At 37.5% G+C, this 22,090-nt stretch overlaps 1 protein-coding gene across 7 annotated transcripts in view; it reads left to right on the top strand.

The window, feature by feature from the left end:
• NAALADL2 (N-acetylated alpha-linked acidic dipeptidase like 2) overlaps positions 1-22,090 on the top strand; it is a 517,712-nt gene that overhangs the window by 288,338 nt on the left and 207,284 nt on the right. For all 7 annotated transcript variants that reach the window (XR_012043446.1, XR_012043445.1, XM_072868000.1 and 4 more), the window contains one exon: positions 1,336-1,455. Coding sequence is in view for 5 of the 7 variants with exons in the window: in XM_072868000.1 (XP_072724101.1) it covers positions 1,336-1,455 (120 nt within the window). In the remaining 2 variants the exon portion in view is untranslated. The remainder of the gene's footprint in view (positions 1-1,335; positions 1,456-22,090) is intronic.

The following is a 22,090-nucleotide window of genomic DNA, read 5'->3' as shown; positions in this document are numbered from 1 at the left end:
ACAAAATATTCAGATACAGTTGTATAAGGGTAAATACTTTCCTAAAATACCTGTGTTCAGGAATCTAGTAAAATTTCACACATCCTACATATCCAGAACAACTGTTGCTAGAATTTAAACAGTTCAGGTAGAGATGCCCAAAATGAGAACTGTTGCCTTTGGCAAGGAATCCATACTTAAGCTACCAAAACTAAACTGAAAGAGAAACTTTTCCATCTTGTACTGCTCCTCTAATTTTAATTTTTACGCACTCATGGAATAGTCTTGTGTCTTCTTGTATTTATGTTTTATGTGAACACCGTGTAGGGATTTATAGGTTCTAGAATGTCCTTGATGGTGCCCTGAGAGCTTCATAACATTCTAAAATAAAAATGTACAAGACTCATTATCCTCATACTTGGTCTTCACCAGAATTTATTGCTATAAATGTGTGCGAAAAATGCCCTTTGTCATTCTTAAATTTATATATAAATATATGGGGTTTTTAATACATATATATATAATCCTTGAAAACACATCTTGAAGTATTTTTCCATCACTGCCAATGCTTGACATTTAATAATAACTTAGACCTTTACTATATATTCTTGCAGTGTCCTAACTGAAGAGCTGAAGATCTTCATGCTCTAAACACTTTTAATTTAGTTGGAAGTGACTCTAATTAGTTTAAAAATATGTATTAATTGAAAAGTTTACATGTCAGAGCAGTGTAGTCTGTTATCACTATGGCTATCTGAGTATAATGCTTGGATAACTGATGGATTATAAGAAAATACTTCAGTAGTTAAGGTAGGCTGCTCAGGAATCGTATGAGACCACATAATAAAACTATACATTGGTAGAGTATGTATTACCTGTATGTTTTTGTAAGTGACCAGTATAATCATTCGCTCATTTTCTGACAAGCTTCACAAGACTGATTCGTTTTAAGAAAAACGAATTTGTTTTAAGAAACGAATTCACACTGATTCATTTTAAGAAAATTAACAGAAGTGAGTTAGTATCCCTTACATGGTTTTAAATACATTCCTGTAGCTAACGAGGGGAAATGCTCATAAGAATCAGCACCACTTATTATAACCACTGGCAAAAACCCCTGGGTTTTTGTCACAGCTGATGAATTATGAATGAAAACTGCAGAGATACAAATTTATCAGATTGAATTCTCAAGCTCTTTGTTATTACAGGTAATCCTGAGGAGGAACTGGGGGGAAGGTAATTGCAGAACTCTGCTCCGGTGCTTGTACTTATGCAAACAACTTTGTTTCTGGGGCAGGAGCACCCTCAATGATGCATGGTTATGGGTATAGCCTGAACTCTGTCTTCTCTTCACAGGCAGAACTTGTTGATATACAGTATGGGACCGTGGAAGACTTGATCCGGATTCAAGCCATTACAAATGTGACCAAAAAAATTGCACTTTTGAAGCTAGGACAATCACCTTTGCTTTATAAGGTTAGTCAAATGCTTCTTGCACTTTAGCTGAATTAGTTATCTGTTTTTCCAGTTTCGAAATACCAAAACAAAGACTTTCCCATTCTATCCCAATAAGTCAGGATTTACTGGCATTCAGATTCTTCCTTAATGCTAGCCACTTCGATCTGCGGTGCTTTTTATGTGTTACAGTTATTTATTTTGCTGCATATCTTACAGCACTATGCCAGCAGTATGCCATATTTTATCTGGGTGTACTATAAGTCTTTTGGCAAATAAAGAAATCCCTAAAAGAAATAATAAAGCATGAGGGAAAAAAAAGTCAACTGAGATCAGGAATAGTTGGATCTGTGTCTGCTAAAAATGTTACATACACCACTGCACTGAAGTCTTTTGTTTCTGCTTAATCATATGTAGTACTTGGCCTGCTGGCTGTAGTTTCAGCCTGCTGGGAGAGGAGGCAGAGCACACTATGTGCTCTCCTGACCTCAGGCTTCTGCGGGTCTTTCCCGTCCCACTGGGCTGTGTCTAAAGCTCAGCACTTTGGGCCTTGCTACAGATGTGCTGCTGCCAGCACTGAGATTGCGAGGTAGTAACCAATAGCGTACACTATAGGAGGACTAACGCTATTGTTTATGGATTTGTTTAAGAAATGACATCATAACTTGATTTCATCATGATGTAATATGGCCTTGCTCTGTGGAGAATTTGCCTTTGGCACCTTGGTTCTTTCTGCCATCCTTACCACCTCAAAGGGAAGAAAGGGACTGAGAGTTGGAAAAGAGCATTAACTTCTGTGGTGTTTTCTGCTGTGTAAAATGTGTAAGCAGGCTACCCTGAGATACACAGATAGGCATTTATCTCCCTGCCATTAATGGCCAGTCACTCCTGTAAAATCACTAGGATTTACTGGTCTATGGATGGGTTACCACCAGTTCAGAACAAGAACCATGTTCTTCTTCCACTCCCTCCTTCCTTCTTCTTTGGTTGCAGCTATGTGTGGGGAGGGGAGTACATGGGTATGTGTGTGTCCCTTCTTTCTCCTCCAACTCCAGTGCTGGCAGAGGGCGCAGAGATGGAGCTCACTAGTCCACTTGTACATTAGACATAATAGACTCAACATATAAACCACCTTTAAACCCTAAACATCAAGTAACTGCCTTCTGTTGCCAATATTTTATAAACAAAAATGCTGTTTTGCCTTTCAGAAAATACACTAGCCCAATAAATATTTAAACAATTCATTCCCAATTCACAAAAGCAATTATAAAAGAACAGTGGCTCCAGATCTTATAATTAAGAGAATCAGGATCTGCTCTGTCGGCAACAGAAAGCACAATCGGGACCACAACACAGGTTCAGAAAATAACCACTAATATCTTTTTCTATAGGAATAATGTTTGTCTCAATGAAAATGCCATTTTCAGCTGAGTAGCTTTAGCTGTTTATTTAAATTATTTAGATGCAATCTAATTATGCCTGTGAAAGGTCAGTTATTGTTGAAACTTGGCTGTTGTGCATCATTTCCACCAATGGATCTTATACTGCATTTCACCGCTAGCTGACAAAAACTATGAAATAGCAATTGGGGCTCATAAAGTAGGAATTCGATAAAGATGCAAAGTTTGCTGTAATATGAGATGGAGTCCATCTATGAGATGGACTTTTTACCAATTTGATTTGTGTTCCTGTAAGTACTTACTGTGTCTAAATTAGCAGGTAGTGCAGCCTGAAGGAGTAGGGCAAAACAATGGGTGCTGAGGACAGGGCGCATCTCAGGAACTTTTAGTGTGGGTTGGCCGTAGTCTCGTCCCGAGAAGAAAATGCTAAGTGGTGGCCGAGATGCATTAGCCACACTTCTGGTGCTCATCTGATATTCCAAAATAATGCATTTTGGACGTTCAGAGTCTGTTACACAATATGAACCAAAGTGTGGTACGATCAGGAGATTGACTTCGAACGCACGCTCGGGATCTGAGCTAAAAATACAACTCCCCAAACCTACTTTTTGTGTTCTGCTCACGCAGGTAGGAAGTTTGCCCTTTATTTGTTATTTCTTCTTTTTGAGGTTGTAAACTGTCTTTCTTTTTTTAGAATATAAATTGTGTCTCTGGCTGTGAAATAGTTGTAAGCTATTAAAAGTATGAGAAAATATGTAGGCATATATCAGATATAGATTCTTCTTTCATAAGGTATATTTGAAGTAAAATAGAAAGATTGCCTTAAACAGCAAGTCTTGGTGGTTTAAATGGGCCCAGTATCTCACCACTGAATCCACTTTTTGTATCTTCCCCCCCCCCCAATGTTTATGTTTCTGTACTTAGTAAGTCTCACATTTCTGTTTCAGCAGATACTTCCCTCTGCCTATATTTTCCTTATCTCTGTCTTCCACGTGGTTGGTTTTACATCACATTAAAACAGAATGCTAGTTCATAACCGAGCTGTCGCTATATATATGGGGTTTTTTACTGGTTTTCTTTCTAATTTCTGTATTTAACTTGTATTTTTCACATTTTAATGTTCTTTAATTTCTCATTATTATTACTTTATATTATACAAATATCTCACTCTGTATTTTTATAGATCCTGCACCGACGTTTCATCTTTATAACAGAGTTTCTAATCATGTCTGTATTTTTCAGCTTTCCATTTTCCCTCACATGGATATGCTTTTTGCCTCTCTCTCTTTTACTGCCATCGTCAACTACAGTTTTTCATGTGTTTTTTCCTATTTCCCCCTTTTGTGTTTTTAATTTGCCTTTTTTTTTTATAATCTTGACTACTCTTTCTCTCCGTATTGAGTCCATTGGAAAAAAACTGAAAGAAATAATAAACCGCTGCTGGCAGAAAACTCACCATGAAAACTGAACAACATTTGTTTAGTCTTTACATCACATTAACAGACGGAAGTATGTGCTGGTAGAAAACAGCTTGATGTAGAAGGGGATAGTTTACAGAAATAAGCCCAAGTCATGGAAATTGGAATATTTGGAAAAATAATTGTATTACTGTTGTATTACAATATTTTTGCTGTAGATGTTTAGTTTGGTATTTTATGGATATTGGATAGGGTACAAAATTTGGGGGAGGATCAAGGTTGAAAATAATTTGTAGCTTCTACTTTCAGTCTTTCAGACTAGGCCCATCTCTCATGTCTTCAGACACACTGAAAACAACAGACGCGGTTCAGAGCTTGGAGTAACTTGGAATTGGAATATACAGGGAATTTCGAGTATACAGAAAAGCCTGAAGTTAATGTGCTGTTAGAATATGCAGTTGAATCCTTAAAGTGAATAATTCTGATTAAATTTGGTAAGGTTCATAAATTTAAGCTGCTTTGTGAGAACAAGAGTTGTAGAAACCTGTCCTTAAGTTATTTTTATAATTGAGTATGATTTTCAGATTTTATTGGGAGTGTTGCATTTCTGTTCCACTGAAACAGAACGTAGTATCTGATCAGGGCAAGAGGGGCAGCAGTTATGGCAGTGGGCACATTTCCTACAGTATCGGCGGAGCCACACAGACACATCTCGATCCCTTAAGCTGGACCTTTTCAAATAAAGAATATGTTACTACAGCCATTTGATAAGTTATGCATATAAAAAGAAAGAACATGGACCCTACCTTTATAGCAGGGTAAAGTATCAAAAAGAGTGTTGACTCTAGGGAAGAAAAAAAACAAGTAGAGCTTACCTTGCTGTGATAAAAAGAATAGATAAAAAAGGGATGTGTATTAATGTATATATAAATCAGAGAGGAGTGGAGGTTTAGAAAAGGTGTTTTACCATTGATACGGCACTATTAAGATCAGTAAGGGAGCAAGACTTTGTAGTCTATTATAAAATTAATATTAAAAGTGGGAGAAAAGAATGGGAGAAATGCTTCAAGGGCGGGAGCAAGTTATAGTATGGCAAAAGCAGAGTCATTTCCAAATGCAACTGAAAGGTTTAGGAATTCACTACTCCCAGCACCTGGAGTGACAATGTCCTGTAGTAACACAAACTAAGCCAGCAGACCGAGGAGTGGAGCGTACAGGGCTTACTCATATGATGCATTAACTTGGCATAGCCATGATGCTAGTAATCTCTGTCTCTTTAGGCAGAATAATTCACAGTGCTGAATAACTGACAGAAGGCAAAATTTTAAACTACTGTGGCTCCTCCTAAAGGGATCTTGTGACTAGTCTGAGACACTTTCAAGAGCTGGATTGTTTCTGGAAGAAGAGGGAACTGGATTAAGGAAGAAGAAAAACTTTCTTAAGGAGGAACTTTCTCTGAAACGAGACAAATGTAGAACAGAAGTGAAGCACAACTTTGGGAACTAAGTACCATAAAAAAGGTAGAATACTTGCTTCCTCATGCCTTCAGATTGAAAATGACTGCCTTCTGGTGTTCTGACTAGAAGGAAAATTTGTGTTTTGGTAGAACTCAGGTTATTGGGATCGTGGGTGAACAGACTCCCTGATGTCCTTGAATCAGGAGGATCTATAAATGTGGGCAAAGATGAATAAATTTATTACTAGTGATGAAGCAAATCACTTCTGTGATGTAGAACACCTTCTTGAGAAAGAGCAATTTGAGTTGCCTTGTTGTGTTTGTAGACCAGAAACATATTCTAGTAGTATAAAATGTGTGGTGACAGAAAGGTGATGAAACCACCTCATGAGCACCCAGGTCCTCTGCCCTAAAACTCGTCTGAGTATATGTCGCCACTGTGAGCACATAAAAGAAGCCAGAGGAGGCTTTTTTTCAGGGAGAACTGCACAGTAGTTTCAGTATCCAGCCTCTGGAAATACCGTCGCCAGATTCATTTTTTGAAAAATGTTGTGAGTCTTGATCATGATTTAATCTTTTGGGGTTGGGATTCAAGAAAAAGCAATAATTTCTGTGCTAAATTAATTTTTAATAGAGTAACAAAAGCTCTGAAGGCCAAACCACTTCATCTTTAAAATGTTCACATATTAACATTTTTTCCACATCCATTAAATGAAGATGTTCTAATGTGTAAATATCTATATTTATTTTAATAATTTACTGCCTTCATAAATATTCATAAAATTGCTTTTTAACTGTCAAAGTTTGGAAATGTGGATGCTTGCATGTTTATGCAGAGGTTATTGGCAGGCACTTACGGATAAGGATTTACTAAATGGAAAATATTAAAGATTCCCAGAATAAAGGCAATTTGCAAAAAGGCTTCTATTTAATAACTGCATTAGTTTTAAATAAGTTTACTTTGGAAAAAGTAATTTCACTTTTCTACTGTCTACGTTGTTTATTTCTTTCCCTCTGGTACTTTTTATGGCTAGCACATATAACTGTGAAGATTACATTTTAAATCTCCATTTAACTAGCACTCTCTCCTTCCATGCCTTCCTCCCTCCCTATATATACAGGTGTGTGTGTATATGTATATACATATGAATATATATATATACAGTGTGTGCATGTAAATATATATATAAAAAAACTATATTGAACAAAATGTTTTTTAGGGAACTTCAACATCTTATATACGTTTCATTATTAAGGACACTGTTTTGTGGGTTTTTTTGGTTTTTTTTTTTTTTTTTTGTAGGATGGAATTTTTTCCAAGGCGCCTAAAGTCTTTATATACCAATTTCCTGTGTGAGTGCTATGGGATTTTTAATTATATTTTATCCCCTCCCAAACCCCTTCTTGAAAATTTGAGCCATAGGTATAGGTAGTATGGATAAAAGTTATAGAAGCATATAACACTAGACCTGGAGATCTGGATCTGAAGGGGATCATCTAGTAATGTCCACTTGAATAGCGTCTTGTTTCTCAGGTTTTCTCTAATTTATCATCTTTTAAAATCTCATCTCAGTTCCCCAAATCCTGAGAGTTCCTCTTGAATAATCCAAGCTGAGTTCAGATTGATTGATAACAATCAGATTTGTCGATGCAGAGTTTGCTATTTAGCCAAATTATATTCCTACAAAATATGCTAGTTCTTACTTTGTGTTCCATGAACACAAAGTTGCTTTGTGGTCCTTTTTCCTTAGCCTTTGTCTCCCCTGAGTTTATAGGAGATTCCCTCCTTCAAGTTATTTGCTTTTATTGTTATTCTTTATCCTTCCCCCTCGCCCCCAAAGGTTAGTTTTAGTTCCCTCGTGTTCTTAACCTTCCCCCCCTCAAACAGCTGCTTTAATCCGTTAGATATAATCCAGTCAGAAAATAACAGGGAGCCACCTTTATTCTCTACTTCCTATGTAAAAAAATTCTGTACCAAGGCCTTCAAAAATTTACTGGACAATAGTCTGTACCAAAAAGCCATTTATGTAACTGATATTTCATAGTGCCATCAATCCTGTGTTTTGGATTATTCTTTTAGTCACCTATTTACTTCTTCCTGATTTCATGATTCAAGCAATGATGCACAAGCTATTTTGCTCTTTAGTGATGACTGAGAAAATGCTTGTTTGTTTTGAAGAAAGATCATGGGTCTTCTTTCATCTGAAAGTGTATCACGTTAAAGAGGTTGGTAGACATACTTCTCAGTTATATTCCTCCTGCTTTGACTGATAACAATGCTTTCTTGTCCCTTTGAACAGAAGGAACAAGCTGTAATAGCTAGTTAGAGAAGCGTGGAGACGCCCTGCCTTGATATCATAAATCTGTTCTGTGTTGGGGTGACTAAGAAATCCACCCCCAGCCCATTGAGTAGACGTACCTGAGTTAAAAAAACCAAGTCTCTCTGCACAGATTTATCACTTAATGCTTCATCCTGAAGTCATATTTTAAATTTTTGTTGGTAAATTTAGTTTAAAACATAGCTTTTAAAAAAATGGAAGTACCGATTGTGATACATTTTTTCCCTCTGTGTGAGGTACTGTGGGAAAGAAAATTGAGAAATGATACTGACTTGAGAAATCTATAGTTGATGACTAAAAAAAAGTCAAAAGAGTGGTTTTGTATTGCTGATGGGAACCAAATCACGCTGGGGTCTATTGTTCAGTTCCTAGAAGGCTGTTACTACCCAGAATAATTTAAACTGAGCATGTCAATTTACCTTGTACTTAATGCAGCATTTGAAGGATGATGTACTGTGACCTGTACTACCTAAAAGAGAAACTATGCCAGTACACTTGTAAATCCAATCCGTATCCTGTCCAGATGAATATGAAATAGTTGACAAAAATTTGCTCTCTTATCCCTTTAGTCAAGTGCACTGCAGTAAATAAAAGAAGAGTGAGAATTCCTTGTTTATACAGTATAAATGGGAGGAAGTAATTTGCTCTTGTAAGCAGTAAGAAGAATGTGTAAGGGGTGGGGTAGGAGAAAAGTAATTGATGTCTGGAATTGTAGCACAACGTGTCAATATTCCCAAGTAATTAACATTCTGGTTGCATCAGTAAAAGGACTTTTGGTTATTACTCATTTCCTTTTCAATTACAAACCCCTGGATTTGTTTGAACGAAAGGAGAAATGTGCTATTAGCAGAGTAAACAAGGGGACATATAAGTTAATGAGCAAAAGTAGATATCGATTATTTTGCATTTTTGATGCCACAGAATTTTCCCTTAATATTTTGAGAAGTCATTGCTGTTTTGCAGACATACTTGTATTCCCAGCTCTAGTTCCTCTTCTCTCGTTCTGTACTGGATTGATATAGAAGTTCCTGAGGTCCTACTGCTGAATCAAACAGTGAATTCTTAGCTATTTGACTGGGTACATAGACCTGTTATCTTCAATAACACTGAACACTTCATTTTCTCTTGGGCAAATAATTCTAAATATTCATATACTCAATTGGGTGTTTAATTGCACATTCACTACATATATTAAATGCATCCTTTGAAAAATTAGTCCAGCTCCCATTATGAATCACTATTTCCTGAGGGAAAGGGCTGACCATTTTATAGCAGGTCTCCTCCTTTTAGCACAATAGGCTTAAATTGAGTGAGACAGTAAGTGGCTTCCATTCAAAAATGGAGGATGGCTGACTCATAAAAATTTCATTCTGGGGTCTTCTGAAGCTCTTGTCAGATTTTAGAGGTGTGAAGCCCAAGCATAATTTTCTACTTTATCAAGCCCTTAAAAAGCGATTAGTAAATGCAGTCATCCAATTTACTGTCTGAGTGCTCTGTCCTGATAAATGGTGCAAAGTCAAGTGAAATGGCTTTGCTGTGAGGCAATTGTTCTGAAGCAGAGCTGAGCAAAGAAATCCATTGCTTCAATTTGTACCTCGGAGCTCTAAATCCACACAGCTGATCAGCTACTCATGTGCAGGGAAATAGGAAAGACTTACACACTTTGTCTTTCCATCATAAAATCTAAACTTTTTAAGTTTGCTCTTTCTGCAGGTGCGCTAGCCATACTTCTGCAAGTGGTCTTGGCACTTTTTCTGCTGCTTATATAGGGAAATATAGGCATTTTTTTCTACCTAAGCTGCTGATTGAGCTGGCCCTTCACATTAGTTGGGCTTGGACTTCACAAAAGAGCCATTGGCAGACAAATTATCTGGGCCTTTTTTCATCTCATCTGTTTCCAGCATATACTGTTTGATTTCAACAACAGCTGAGAAAGCGAAAAAGAAAATGGAAGATACAGGAGCTTTAAGTAGAGATGGGGCGTGAATATATAAAATCTCATCCTGCCAGAACAGGTCTTATCTGCCTTTTGGTTCTTTGAAAATGTCAGCCACTGGACTAGGTGAAGCAATGCAACCCATGCCATTAATCTTCAGAACTGTCCACTTGAACAACTCTGCAAAGGATAATTACAGACCAGTACTGTACATGCTGGTTATTTTATATTTTCTGGAATAGTGACCAGAGGAAAAGGTCTTCTTTCTTCAGGCAACAAGTGTTTTATAAGTACTCCCCTCATTCTCTTCGGGGTTTGAATTGTGTGGCACGTTCTGTAGTAGTTACTGGTCTATTATTTTATTAAAAAGAAGTTATGACTGTTCTCTGGCCTTTTTATGCTCTTTTAGGTCTTTTTTTCCTTCTTCCACAGTAACTACTTCTTAATCAGTTTATTTACATGTCTGAACTGATTTGAAAGGTATCAAAAGTCATTATTGTTGAACAAAATATTTATGTAAAACTTTATTTAAGAGATTATAGAAGTAAATTGTTCTGTTCCTAGAATCAATGTTTTATTTGATAAACCAGGATGTCACAGATTACTCAAATGAAGAATGATTTTTGTGCTTAGTTGCTCTTTTTTTTGTCGTCTGTCCTTTAAAATGCAGTTAACACAGTTAAAAAAAAAAGGTTCCGTAACCCAGTGGGATAGAAATATCTCTGGATAGAAATATATTTGAAGCTGGTCCTGCAGTTTAGGAAATATAGCCAGATCCAGACCTTGCTTTGATTTGCATTTGTTCTGAACGGCTTTAGAGACGCATCTGTGAGAATTGGTTCACAAAATCAACACTTGTGATTTATGTATGGAAATCTGAATTCTGCCCTTTCGAATACAGCTAGTGTTTGCATGGTGATCAGAACTTTGAGCAGAAACGTGGTCTTGCTGAATGCTGATAGCCAGCCTTTTCTTTGGCATCAGTGGAACCAGGTTTTTATACTTTATATTCTATAGCCTATGGAGGTTTTTTATTATTTTCCCTAGGGTTATTCAATGGACTCCTTTCAGATCTTCAGTAGCTGGATTTTGTGGAACACAGGTGGACAAAATATATAACTGCTTGTCCTCAGGATTTTGGGAGGTCTTTTGGGCGAGGGGGTGGGGGCAGTGGCTTTTAGCGTTATATTTCTTTCATTTTCTCTTTCTTTACATAATGCTTAAGAAGCTGTAGAGCACCAAAGTCAAAATTTCACTCTTAGCTGTTTGGGCTTCTTGATGCCTGGGCATGAATTTGAAAAGAAAAACACCAAGTCCATAATTACAAATATAATTGGCACCCTCTTTGCAAGTACAGGAATAGGCACTTGGAATATTTCATTTCAATTGCCAAAACATTAAACTAACCTTTTGTGCAGAAGGCAATTCTTACACAGCGAACATATTTTCACTTAACAGGAAAAGATTGTGCATGTCAATATGAGAACTCAGGCATTTTAATTTCGTCTTGAAGTCCGAGTGAGTAATTCACAGACAGCAACAGGCGCAATGAAGTTAAACTTATCTTTTCTGTTTTCTCTAGATCTAGCTCCAAGTAAATGGCAACTTGCTTCCATTTATATGTTTTCCTACTATATTCTTATGTTTTTAAGTGGGTTTGGGTTTTGTATGTGGTTTTTTGGTGGGTTTTTTTGTTGGCTTTGGTTTTTTTTAGTGTTGAATTTATTTTAAGCAATTTTCTGAGGGCAAATACTTTTCCACATCTGAAATTGGAGTTGTGATCATTCATGGTGATTGATTGTTTTGTTTTGTTTTGTTTTTTAAAAAAGCATTGGTTTTGATGCTTTTTGATACAAATGGTCAATCAGGGATGTTGCATACAAAAAGATTCCTGAGCTTCCTGACGTTCACTGGGAGAGAAAACAAAAGTTGCATGAGCACAGTCACTGGAACCTTAAGCTGAAATTGGTGGGGGCTACTTTCCTAAATTGGCTTAGGATACCATTTAATAACTAGTAACGTTTTTCATTAACACTTCCAAATTTCATATCACATTTACACTTCAAATTTCTCTAAAAATCAGGTTTTTCATCAGATTGAAAAAAAACCAAACAAACCAAAAACCCCACAGTGTTGCTGATGATAGCCTTGTAATTGGAAATAATCGTAGTATGTGCATTGGCTGAGATTTGTCAGCACAGCACACAGTTATGTCTAGATACAGGTAATATTTTAGATAGAGGACAGAGTATTTGCATTTTGTGAAGGTTGGAGGAGTGCCTGCAATGGCAGTTGAACTTGATATTTATGTTTTTCCACTGCAAGTTATTATGCAGGCATCATAAGAACTCTTACCATGCAGCCTCAGAAGTCACCTCGAGGTGACCTAGAGAGACCACCCTTTCAATAAGAAGGAAGCGTATTTTTTCACTTCTAAGTCAATCTTGGTTTTCCCTAGAGTGGGAACTGACTATATTGCCTTTTATATCAGTATTCAGTTATAAGTGATGGTTTTATGATGTAAAATGTCCATTGGGGAACTGACCTGACAACTCATTTCAGTCAGGCCTCCTACTGTGGTCTCAGAGGAAATATGATAACATTTAATCCACTTAACCACCTGACCATGTCCCATTGCTGTTTATCATATTATAGAGTATAAGAGAAAAAGGTAAGTCCAAATCTGCTAGTTCAGGTGATTCTTGGATTCCAGGTTTAAGAAATCTTTATGACAGATTAGAAATTAATTATTCCTGTGCATCTGACTGCTGTAGACATTACTATCTCTCAATAACCATGTGTGCCATCTTAATTTCAGATTCTGTTAGCAAGGCAGTTGATCACATAAATGTGTGACACATTGGATCTGCTGTTTCCAATATTAGATAAATGTTGAGGCTCGCGCAAGCTTTATGGGCTCTTGCTGTGCCTGGCAATGCAAGTTGTCTGCACTGTAAGGTGCTGTACATGAACCATAAAAATGAGATACAGGGAAGACATTTGGAATGCATTAGGGGAATTGTGACCTACCCTCCTTTTTCTGTGTAAGAACTGTATGTAGCAACAATCCTATTCAAAACAGTGTGCATATATCTTCCTTGTTTTGAAAAATTGAAGAAATAGTGTAAGTTGTCATATTTGCACAGTGCTTCATACTTGGCAGTAAGGGGCGCATCTTTAAAAGATGGCTTTTGCCCTAGCCAACAGAATGGGGTTGGAAGGGTGATACACAGTGTGATAAAAGTACAGAAATTTTCACTACAGAGTATTTAATTTACATTTTGTTCCTTTTCAGTGTAATGCAATTCATCAGAAATTAATTATGAGAGGTTGAGATCTTAGCATTTAAAAAAATGAGGCTATCATACCCAGAAATGTATTTTGTGTGCAACATTGTATATATGTTATAATTTGTTTGCAAATGCCTGTAGTGTTTGTTTTCATCTGCCCATTTTTGCATGTACTTTTTTCCGGAAAACCTGTACCCTTTGCAAGTGTAAAGTGGGTGTCACAAATATACTTTGCATTTTTAAAGGAGCTTTTTATTAAAATGATAACTTACTGATTTGTATTGTTTGCAAGTAGACCTGACAGGGATTAATTTTGATGTGAGTGCTGTACAGATTCATTGAGCATTGCAAGGACTAAATCTGATGTTCCCAGTCAAAGTGCTTTATTTTCTTGGAGAATGAAATAGTTTCAAGGCATACGGATTCAGAAAATAAGGTTTGCTTCTGACCTACCAAAAGTGTAGAGCTGTTCAATGCTTAGTGATAGCAATGGTTACAGGGGAAGAGTTAAATGTCCCGTTTCTCCCTTTTTCTGTTCAGCAAACAAGCAGAATAAAACTTAGAGTACATTATTTAATTTTGGGAAGACCTATGTTTTAATGCCAAAATTAGTTTGATTGTTAATATGACAAAGTTTATTTCTCACTGGAGAGAGAAGCTTGATACAGTGAGGTTTCTAGCATTCTGCTCTTGCTCCAGAAGAATACAGAAACACGGCCTTATCTTTAAGCACATTAAAATTCCCTTTATTTAATGTAAAGAACATATTTAAGTATGTTGCTTAGTATGTTTTACAGGAACAAGTCTCCTTTAGCAAAAGAAGCCATGTCTGGTGTTTATTCGGGTAAAACTCTCATATGACAATAAGGTCATGGCCATAGCATAGTACTGTTATTGTTGAGATATTGTTACCATAAACTGTCATGGTGACATGCACACACAATCACTCATCCGGAATAATATTCTGCTTAGTCTTCTGTCAAGAAGTTCTTATTGACCAGAAAAAAGTCTCCATCTTTACTATGAGAACATAACATAAGAAATGTCCTCTGTCAGCCTGATATCCTTACCTGACATGGCTCATGCTTAGGGGACGCGTATGAGTTACAAAGCAAGTACAAAGTGATTTTTTTTCTTTGGTATACCTTCCCCAAAAATGGCAGTCATTGGTGTTGTGACTTCCTGAAGTGGAGAATGTGTCTGGGCTGATTTAATTGCCATCATGAATATTCCATGAATTGGTATATTCCACTTCTGAGCCTGTTCATACTTACCTCTACAACATCTTGTGGTGATGAGTTCCACTATGTAGATACCTACAATTTCTTCATATAGAATTGCACATTTGGGAAAGTATGTATTTAAAACTCTAGCAATGCTTTACCACTTATTACAAAACAAAAATGGATGTAACAGCCTACCCACAAAATACTCCATCTTCAGTCTACATAGGAACAGACCAGAGTAAATGATAGAAATCTGAAGGTACCAGCTGCATGCTAAACACTAGTCTTTGCCCTTTAAAGATCTTGGAAGGAGATAAGCTTTTTCTCTTGGCCTCAATATTGATAGACAGTGTAATAAGAACTAGTGCTTCAGAAGTCTATGCTCCTTAAACAAATAACACCCAAGCAGATTCTAAACATTTTTTCTGAAATTAATTTAGTTGGTGTCTCATGGCCAAGGTGTGTTACATGATGATTTGGTTTGCCTCTGAAGATGTTTATAAATACTGGGAAAAAAAGACATCTTTAACATTCCTATTATCATATTCTCTAACTACATTCCAAGAGGGGGGGAAAAAAAACCCAAACCAAAAAACAACAAAACAACACCCCCCAAAAAAAAAGAAAAAACCCCCAAACAAGCAAAACATACTTAAAAGTAGATGTGTGTCTTGCCCTTAAAGAGGAAGCAACACTTCCTTTTGTATCTTCTAGTGTTGACTTAAGTCTTTGGCATGGTACTAAGTTAACATTTCAGTCAATTTGATTACAAGCGGTATGCCTTCATTTTGGAAATCAGTTTACTAATAATTATTTTTGGACAAAGCTGTATATCTTGTATCTTGAAATCCACGTACGTCAATTTCCTAGCTAAAACCATCTGGGATTTTTATGCTGATGGATAATACATGAGGTTTATTGCTTAATGAAATTTAGAGGAAGAAGGATCATGTGAAGTGATAATGTCAGTAATACAAGTATGATAATATATGGCTTTGAATTTTACTACTGTCTGAATAGAACTCTTGTATTTATTAGTAAATTTATGTATTATAAATGAAGTTGAACACCACAAGCTGCATATAGACCTAGAAAGCATATGGCTATGGAAATTAATCATCGAATAAATAAACAATGTACTGTAATTTCAGCAATATTAAAGAATAGAAATACATCTGGTACTTCTGGAGGCAAATAAAGCAGCGGTTATGCTATTATTAAAGAAGGGTTTGTATCTTGCTCCAGGTATCCACTTACTGGCATTGCATCAGCATCAGTACAGTTCAGATCCACCTTCGACAGTTATCCGGGTGACCCTAGAAAGCTTCATATCTTCTTTTTGCATCTGTCTGAAAAGTGGGGCTGAGTGAGAGCCTTTGGAGAGAACTACATCTGTCACAGATTTGTGAATTCAGAACTGTGGGTGTAATCGAGCAAATGGCTTGAGAGGATTTCTCAGACTTTGTATTGTCGCCTGATCTCCGATCTCAGGCGTGTACCTCTGCTGCCTTCTGGTTGCTGGGAGATCAGCCATTCAAAACATCTTTCTTGAAACATTGTGTTTCACAATAAAAACATTTCAAAGCATACAAAAAGTTGAAATGCCTCCCCCCTCACGCCCCCCCAAAAAAGAAAAAAAAAAACCCCAGATTAATGCTACATGTAACAGAGAAATAAAAATAACTTTACTGACTACTTTGTTGAAGAGCCAGCCGAGTAAATAGGTTAATCCAAGAAGACTGATCATTAGTTAACAGTGCCTTTTGGAAAATTACAGCTATTTTGTTCCCTATCAAAATCTCTCAGGTCTTCAGAAAAAAACACAGCAGTAAGTGTTTTAAAAGATGCTGAGACCAAAGAATAGAAAAATTCGGGCTTAGTGTTGGAAAGCAGACTGCTTTGCTGCTTTATCTGAAGACTTTCTGCCCTCCTTTTGCAGTCAGTCATAAAAGTTCTTTCTCCAGCTGGGGTAGAATAATCAGTTCATTCTAATAGGTTGTGCTTTTCCACTTTTCTAGAAACCAGTAAGAACCTGTTGACTTAGCGCCCTGTTTTACAGCATGTTTTCCATCACCAACTTGTTGACGTGGCTCGCTACATGTTCAGTTCACTACACATAAAAGGTTACAAAGCCTGACTCTTAGTTTCTTACCAGTTTAAGTTTACTGACATTGAGCATGTTATGTTGGTGTAATGCTGGTGCAATTAAATGCAGACTTAGACACAATTATTTCAGTAACTATTAATATTGTGAATATGATAAATTTAGTTGTGTTTTCCATTAATAAGTGGTGCAAAAGTAAACTTGCCGTGTAACCCTGAACTGGCTTTCTTTTCACCTTTTTGACCAGTTGCAAGCAATGGTAAGTAAAAAGGTTAGCCATCTCTGCCAGTCTGTCACCAGAGAAAAGGAATTAATGAGTGAGAACGGAAATTGCTATTTGTGCTGGTTTACTCCTTGCCTCAATTGCAAAGACATTGCATGAGAAAATTCTTGTCTGAACTTGAAACTATTCCCTGATTTGTCTATAGATTCCTGTGCTGTGCTAAACACCGGCAATATGTCTCCATTTGTCTGTCAGAGCATTCATTCATTGCATGGCATTGCAGCATAACATTGTGTTGTGCTTTTATTTGGGCTTTGGGTTTTTGTTTTGTTTTGTTTCCCAGAGTAAAGTTGTGTATGCTTTAAAGACTTTTACTGAAAGTTCTATCTCAAGAGAAAACAGTGGTGTAACAGAAATTGATTGATCATGGGTTTCATTGTATTTCTTTTTTGTTCATCTTCTAACTACAGTATTCTCTGTTTATGTCATTTAGAAGTCAGTTCAGTGGAGTTCTAGGAGCTGTAAGTGCGGCTAAATCTTTTCAGTGGGCCCATCAGAGGGAACTGTATTTGTTTTTAATGTACAAGGTTTCAAAAGATACTTTCTTTTCATCTTTCCTTGCCTTCCCCAAAAAATTGTCAGAGAAAGACAAAAATGACTTTATTGTGGCTGCTGTCCATGACCTAGTTGAGGAAAAGAGTGACAGGGAGCAATAGCGTTGCTAGCTCATCCTTCTTCACCACCCTTTGTACGACCTTGGTTTGGTATCGGGGTCTTCCTTTTTTAATCACTGCATAAAAAATCTTTATGACAATAAGTCAGACATATTTTTCACATTTTATGTTTTTCACTCCATTTTTTATGACAAGGCAAGGGCATAATTTTGGATTGATGTTCTGGAACTACTTGTATACTAGTGTTATTGAAGAAGAGCCGGGGGTTGTTGGTTTTGGTTTTGGGTTTTTTTTTAACTGATGGTGAATGAATGACTTTGTAGTGCTTTGTGACTGCCAAACTAATGCAGCTGCCATCCCTGTTCTCATCAAGTACTTCAACCTTGGACCTCTTTCATGTAGCTCTTTCTGCTATTTCATTTTGGTGAAACGGGCTATTTAGTAGGTCACAGGAGGAGCCAAAGCTCTGTTTTACTGATGTACTGAGTGGAAAGCAGTGAAAAAGAAAGGACCTAGGAAGAAAAAAGCTGCAAGTGTTGACTTTTGCAGCTGTTGTATCTTTTGTGTAGATTTCCTGCAGTTTTGCTGTACCCGAGTTATGCATAACATCCATAACAGTACTTAGGTTTATTATATATGCCGCCACAGACCCTGGTGTTCAGTATGAAAGATGTGTTCATGATATGTTCTGTGTGGCACAGTTCATGAATTCGGTCTTGTGGAAAAAAATTCTCGTTGCTGAAATGTCAGTCATGAAAAAAATGGAAACTAGCCGAATTTTTAATTTTGGGATTTCTAAGGGAGCTTAGGAGTGGAAATTAGTACTGATAATTTATAAAGAACTTTTATTGCTAAGGTTTTTAATAACTCCTTTAATATTTATAGTTTTTTGAAATAACTTTATACACTGGGGCACATTCTTTATGATCATTTCTTTTACCATTCCTGGCTTGTGACTGTTTTTCCAATAAGGAAGATAAATAAGTTCATTCTGAGTATTGATTTACTTAAAGGCATGCTAACCAAGTAGTTAAACACTGCTCTTTTCCATAAATGAAAGTAAAATATTCATCAGCCAATTAATAATATGCAGTTTTCCTAGCTGATATATAGATATGCCTGAGGCTTACATATAGCATACTCTATATCATTATACGTTCCACTTAGAAACATAAAATTAAACCAAACATAAATTTAAAAATACATAACAGTGTTATACAATATCTAAAGAGACTGTTATATTATGTTCAAGGTGTTATTTTAAAAGCATGAAACCTGGATACAATGTAATACGCCAGAAAATACTTGAGCAGAGAACATGTTTTGTACTTTAAAAGAAATAGACTAGCTTTTCATAGAATCTTCCAAGATAATAGTTGCAAGAATAATAAAATAAGTGAAAAGAAATTTTTTTGCACAAGTCTAATGAAGGCAGTTGTATTTTAACAATCTAACAGACGTCCTAAGATGCAATTACTTGAGGCAGCAAATGTGCCTTAATTAAAAATCTGTGACTGATTGTTATGTGGGTTGTGAGAACATCTGCTAATATCTTGAATAGATACCATGTAACGTCTACACTCACGGAGCTAGTAAAGTCATAATCCTACTTTTATCTTGGAGATGGTAGGATGACTTGGGCTGTTTGCATTTCTACATTACTAACTTTCAGTGTCGGTACTGGAAAATATATACTCAAGGTACCCCAAGGATATCCTGAATACAAGCTACATGTAAGTTGAGAAAAGATTGTTGAGAGAATCAAAGATTACGAATTTACATTGCATATGATGCACAATGTGGGAGGTTTATGCAAGTAGGTATTTCCCTTTCTCTCTGCTTATATACTTCCTTAGTCTTGCTGATTATTTAAGTTGTAATTTTAGAAACAACTTAAGGTTGGTTTTTTTTGTTTTTTTTTTCAACATTCTTGTCTCCATTTTTTGTGTGTACTTTTGCTTTGGTTGGTGGTCTTGGGCCATTACATGTCCAAAGCCTACCTTGTTTGGAGAATTGTTTGTGGAAACCGTTCATAAATGCAGGCAATTATGTAGAATTAATGCAGAGGTTGAGTGAATAATGGTAATGACACCCAGAATCCCCAGGAGGAGTTGTAACAAACAGCTAAGGTAAATCAAATGCACAAAAGAAGACAAGTTCCTGGCTCCTAGGCGCATGCTACACACAGACCTCCACTGTTTACTATGTCTAACATCTTGTATTAATTCTTCGGTCTTTCAGCCCACCTGCCACTTGTTATAGCAGATACAGTATAAGAATTTGAGGATCCCTTTCCTGAAGTTAAGGTACAATTTGCTATCCTCTCCTGTACTCTCAACAGATGACTTACACCACTACTTAGCCATGGGGGTTTCCCTTATGGGCAGAGGACAGTGGCTGTGGTAATCTGAATGACTTCAGGAGGCTGATGCTTGCAATGTAAACTGAGATGTAGCTGTTCCCTCCCTGTAAGAAGGGCTGCTTCTCCCTTCATCTGAAAACATCTACCCGCGTTACTGAGTTGTACTGCATATAACTGAGAAATAGAGTACTCAACTCTGTAGCTTGAAAGTGGAAAAACAAGCCTGGTGTGTCCTCACTGATGTTGGTTGCTGGCAGCACTTAGGTGATACACTTCAGCATTTTTAAATTTTCTTTTTTTTTCTAAGACTAGTATGACACCGCCTTAAGTTTTTGTTGTGAGTATGGCCTTAAGTTTAACAAAGATCTTGACTCATAAATGTCAGAGTATGAGGATAACTCAGTTACTTAACCAGAGGTGAGTATGCCAAAACTCAGATTTAGGTAAGTATCTGGTTTGTGACTTAAGATGACTACGACAAATGAATAAATAACTTCAGTAAAACAAAATTATAATTTATGCATTCTTAATCTTTAAATTTTCCTGTATGCTGTCAAATTACCAGTTTTAACGTGACTGTTCTGTGATGTAGATACCAATCCACTGGCAGTGGCTTACAGTCCCAATCTATACTGAAGGGATGGCAGCTCACCACTGGAAGAAACCCCAGTGTGAGCATATTTCCCCCACTGCCACCCACAGTGGCTTCACTAACTCTCTGTAGGCTAGTCTCAGTTTGAATAGCTGCAGTATATTTTGAGGCCAAAACATGGAAATTGTGATCTAGATTTTTCTCAAAATAGCTGTTCCTTAAAGAATGGAGAATTCTCCAAAATCAAAAATGCAAATTCATCTTGGATGGAAGGTAAAGGTTAAAGGGGCAGGCACCAATAATTTTAAATTGACACATTAAATCTTTAATAGCTCTTACTGTAGTGACAGGTAAAATCCCTTAAATACACCTATTTGCACTCTATTTGTGGTACTATTTTCTGAGTATGAAGTATTACCACTCATGAATGTAATCACTTCTCTTTTGGATGACACTTCAGGGTTCAATTTGTAACTAAAGAGCTAAAAATAGGAGTTGCTACCGCATCCGATGGGAGTTCAGGTCCTGTCCTCTATTGACAGAGGGTGGGAGCCTGCTCATCGGTTTGATCTAAGGCTTAGGGTACCGCAGTCTAACCTCTCCCTGTTTAACATCATTGAGTTAGTGTGTCATTATTGCTATGGTTAGCAGAAAACAAGGAGAGAAAAAACACCACAGGCTAAATATATTTTCCTAAACCAAGAGTAACGGCGACCTTCATCTGAGGGAGACCCCACAGCCAGCGGCCCAGGCCACGCAGAGCAGGTGCCGATGGGTGTGAGCGCACCGATCGGGAAACACTCCACCCCCAGCACGAGCGGGATTGGCAGCGCCCCGCCACATGCGCTGCCCCACATGATCCACCTGGCAACCCAGAAGCTTCCAGAAGGGGAGGTGAGGCCTGTCAGCCTGCGAGGGGCGCTGGGGCGTGTTAGGGCGGGAACCGCCACTGGCAGTGGGCTGCCTCGTGGCAAATACGCAGGGCAAGTGCTGCTCATTTAGTGCAAAGGAAATCGTGTTTGCCATAGCGAGGTGCCACAGCACTCTGTGGAGCTGGAGGTTGCAGTGGGAAGGTTTTGGTTTCTGAACGTTTGCCTTCCTCGTGGAAACCCAGTATGGCAGAGTGCAAAGGAAGCAATGGCCTTCCACACGTCCTACCCTGAGTGCGAGCCACTAGGCAGTTCAGCAGTACCAGTGCAAGAGATCTGAAGTGAAGCCAAGTACTGCAGTATGCAACCAAGCTGATACTAAAAGTTGATCTGCTGTAAGTTGTATCACTTTATTTCATGATTGGGACGTCTCCTGGCTGGGAGCTTGCTGCTGGGTTCAAGAGTGGTGAGGAGAGATGGACAGCAGAGATTTGAGACCTCCCTGAAGTTGAGACTAGGTGCGCTAAATGATTGTGGCGAACAGTATGGCTGCTGAAACAGTGGAATTGCGGCCTCCTCACCAGAAAAAACCTTCTGTGGTTTTTGTGCCCTGCATGAGGTGCAGAAGGGTGATGTAAACCTGACACCATGGCTGGCTGTCTGAGGAGCGTGCTGGGAACAGTGTTTGTAAATTGCATCTGCTGACTTTACCTCACCTTTCTAGTGGTAGGAAAACAAATAAATAATAATAATAAAAAAAGTAAGGG

The sequence above is a fragment of the Ciconia boyciana genome, chromosome 7 (genome assembly GCF_034638445.1).
Source record: "Ciconia boyciana chromosome 7, ASM3463844v1, whole genome shotgun sequence".
Taxonomy (NCBI): domain Eukaryota; kingdom Metazoa; phylum Chordata; class Aves; order Ciconiiformes; family Ciconiidae; genus Ciconia; species Ciconia boyciana.
This window is presented reverse-complemented; position numbering and strand designations above follow the sequence as displayed.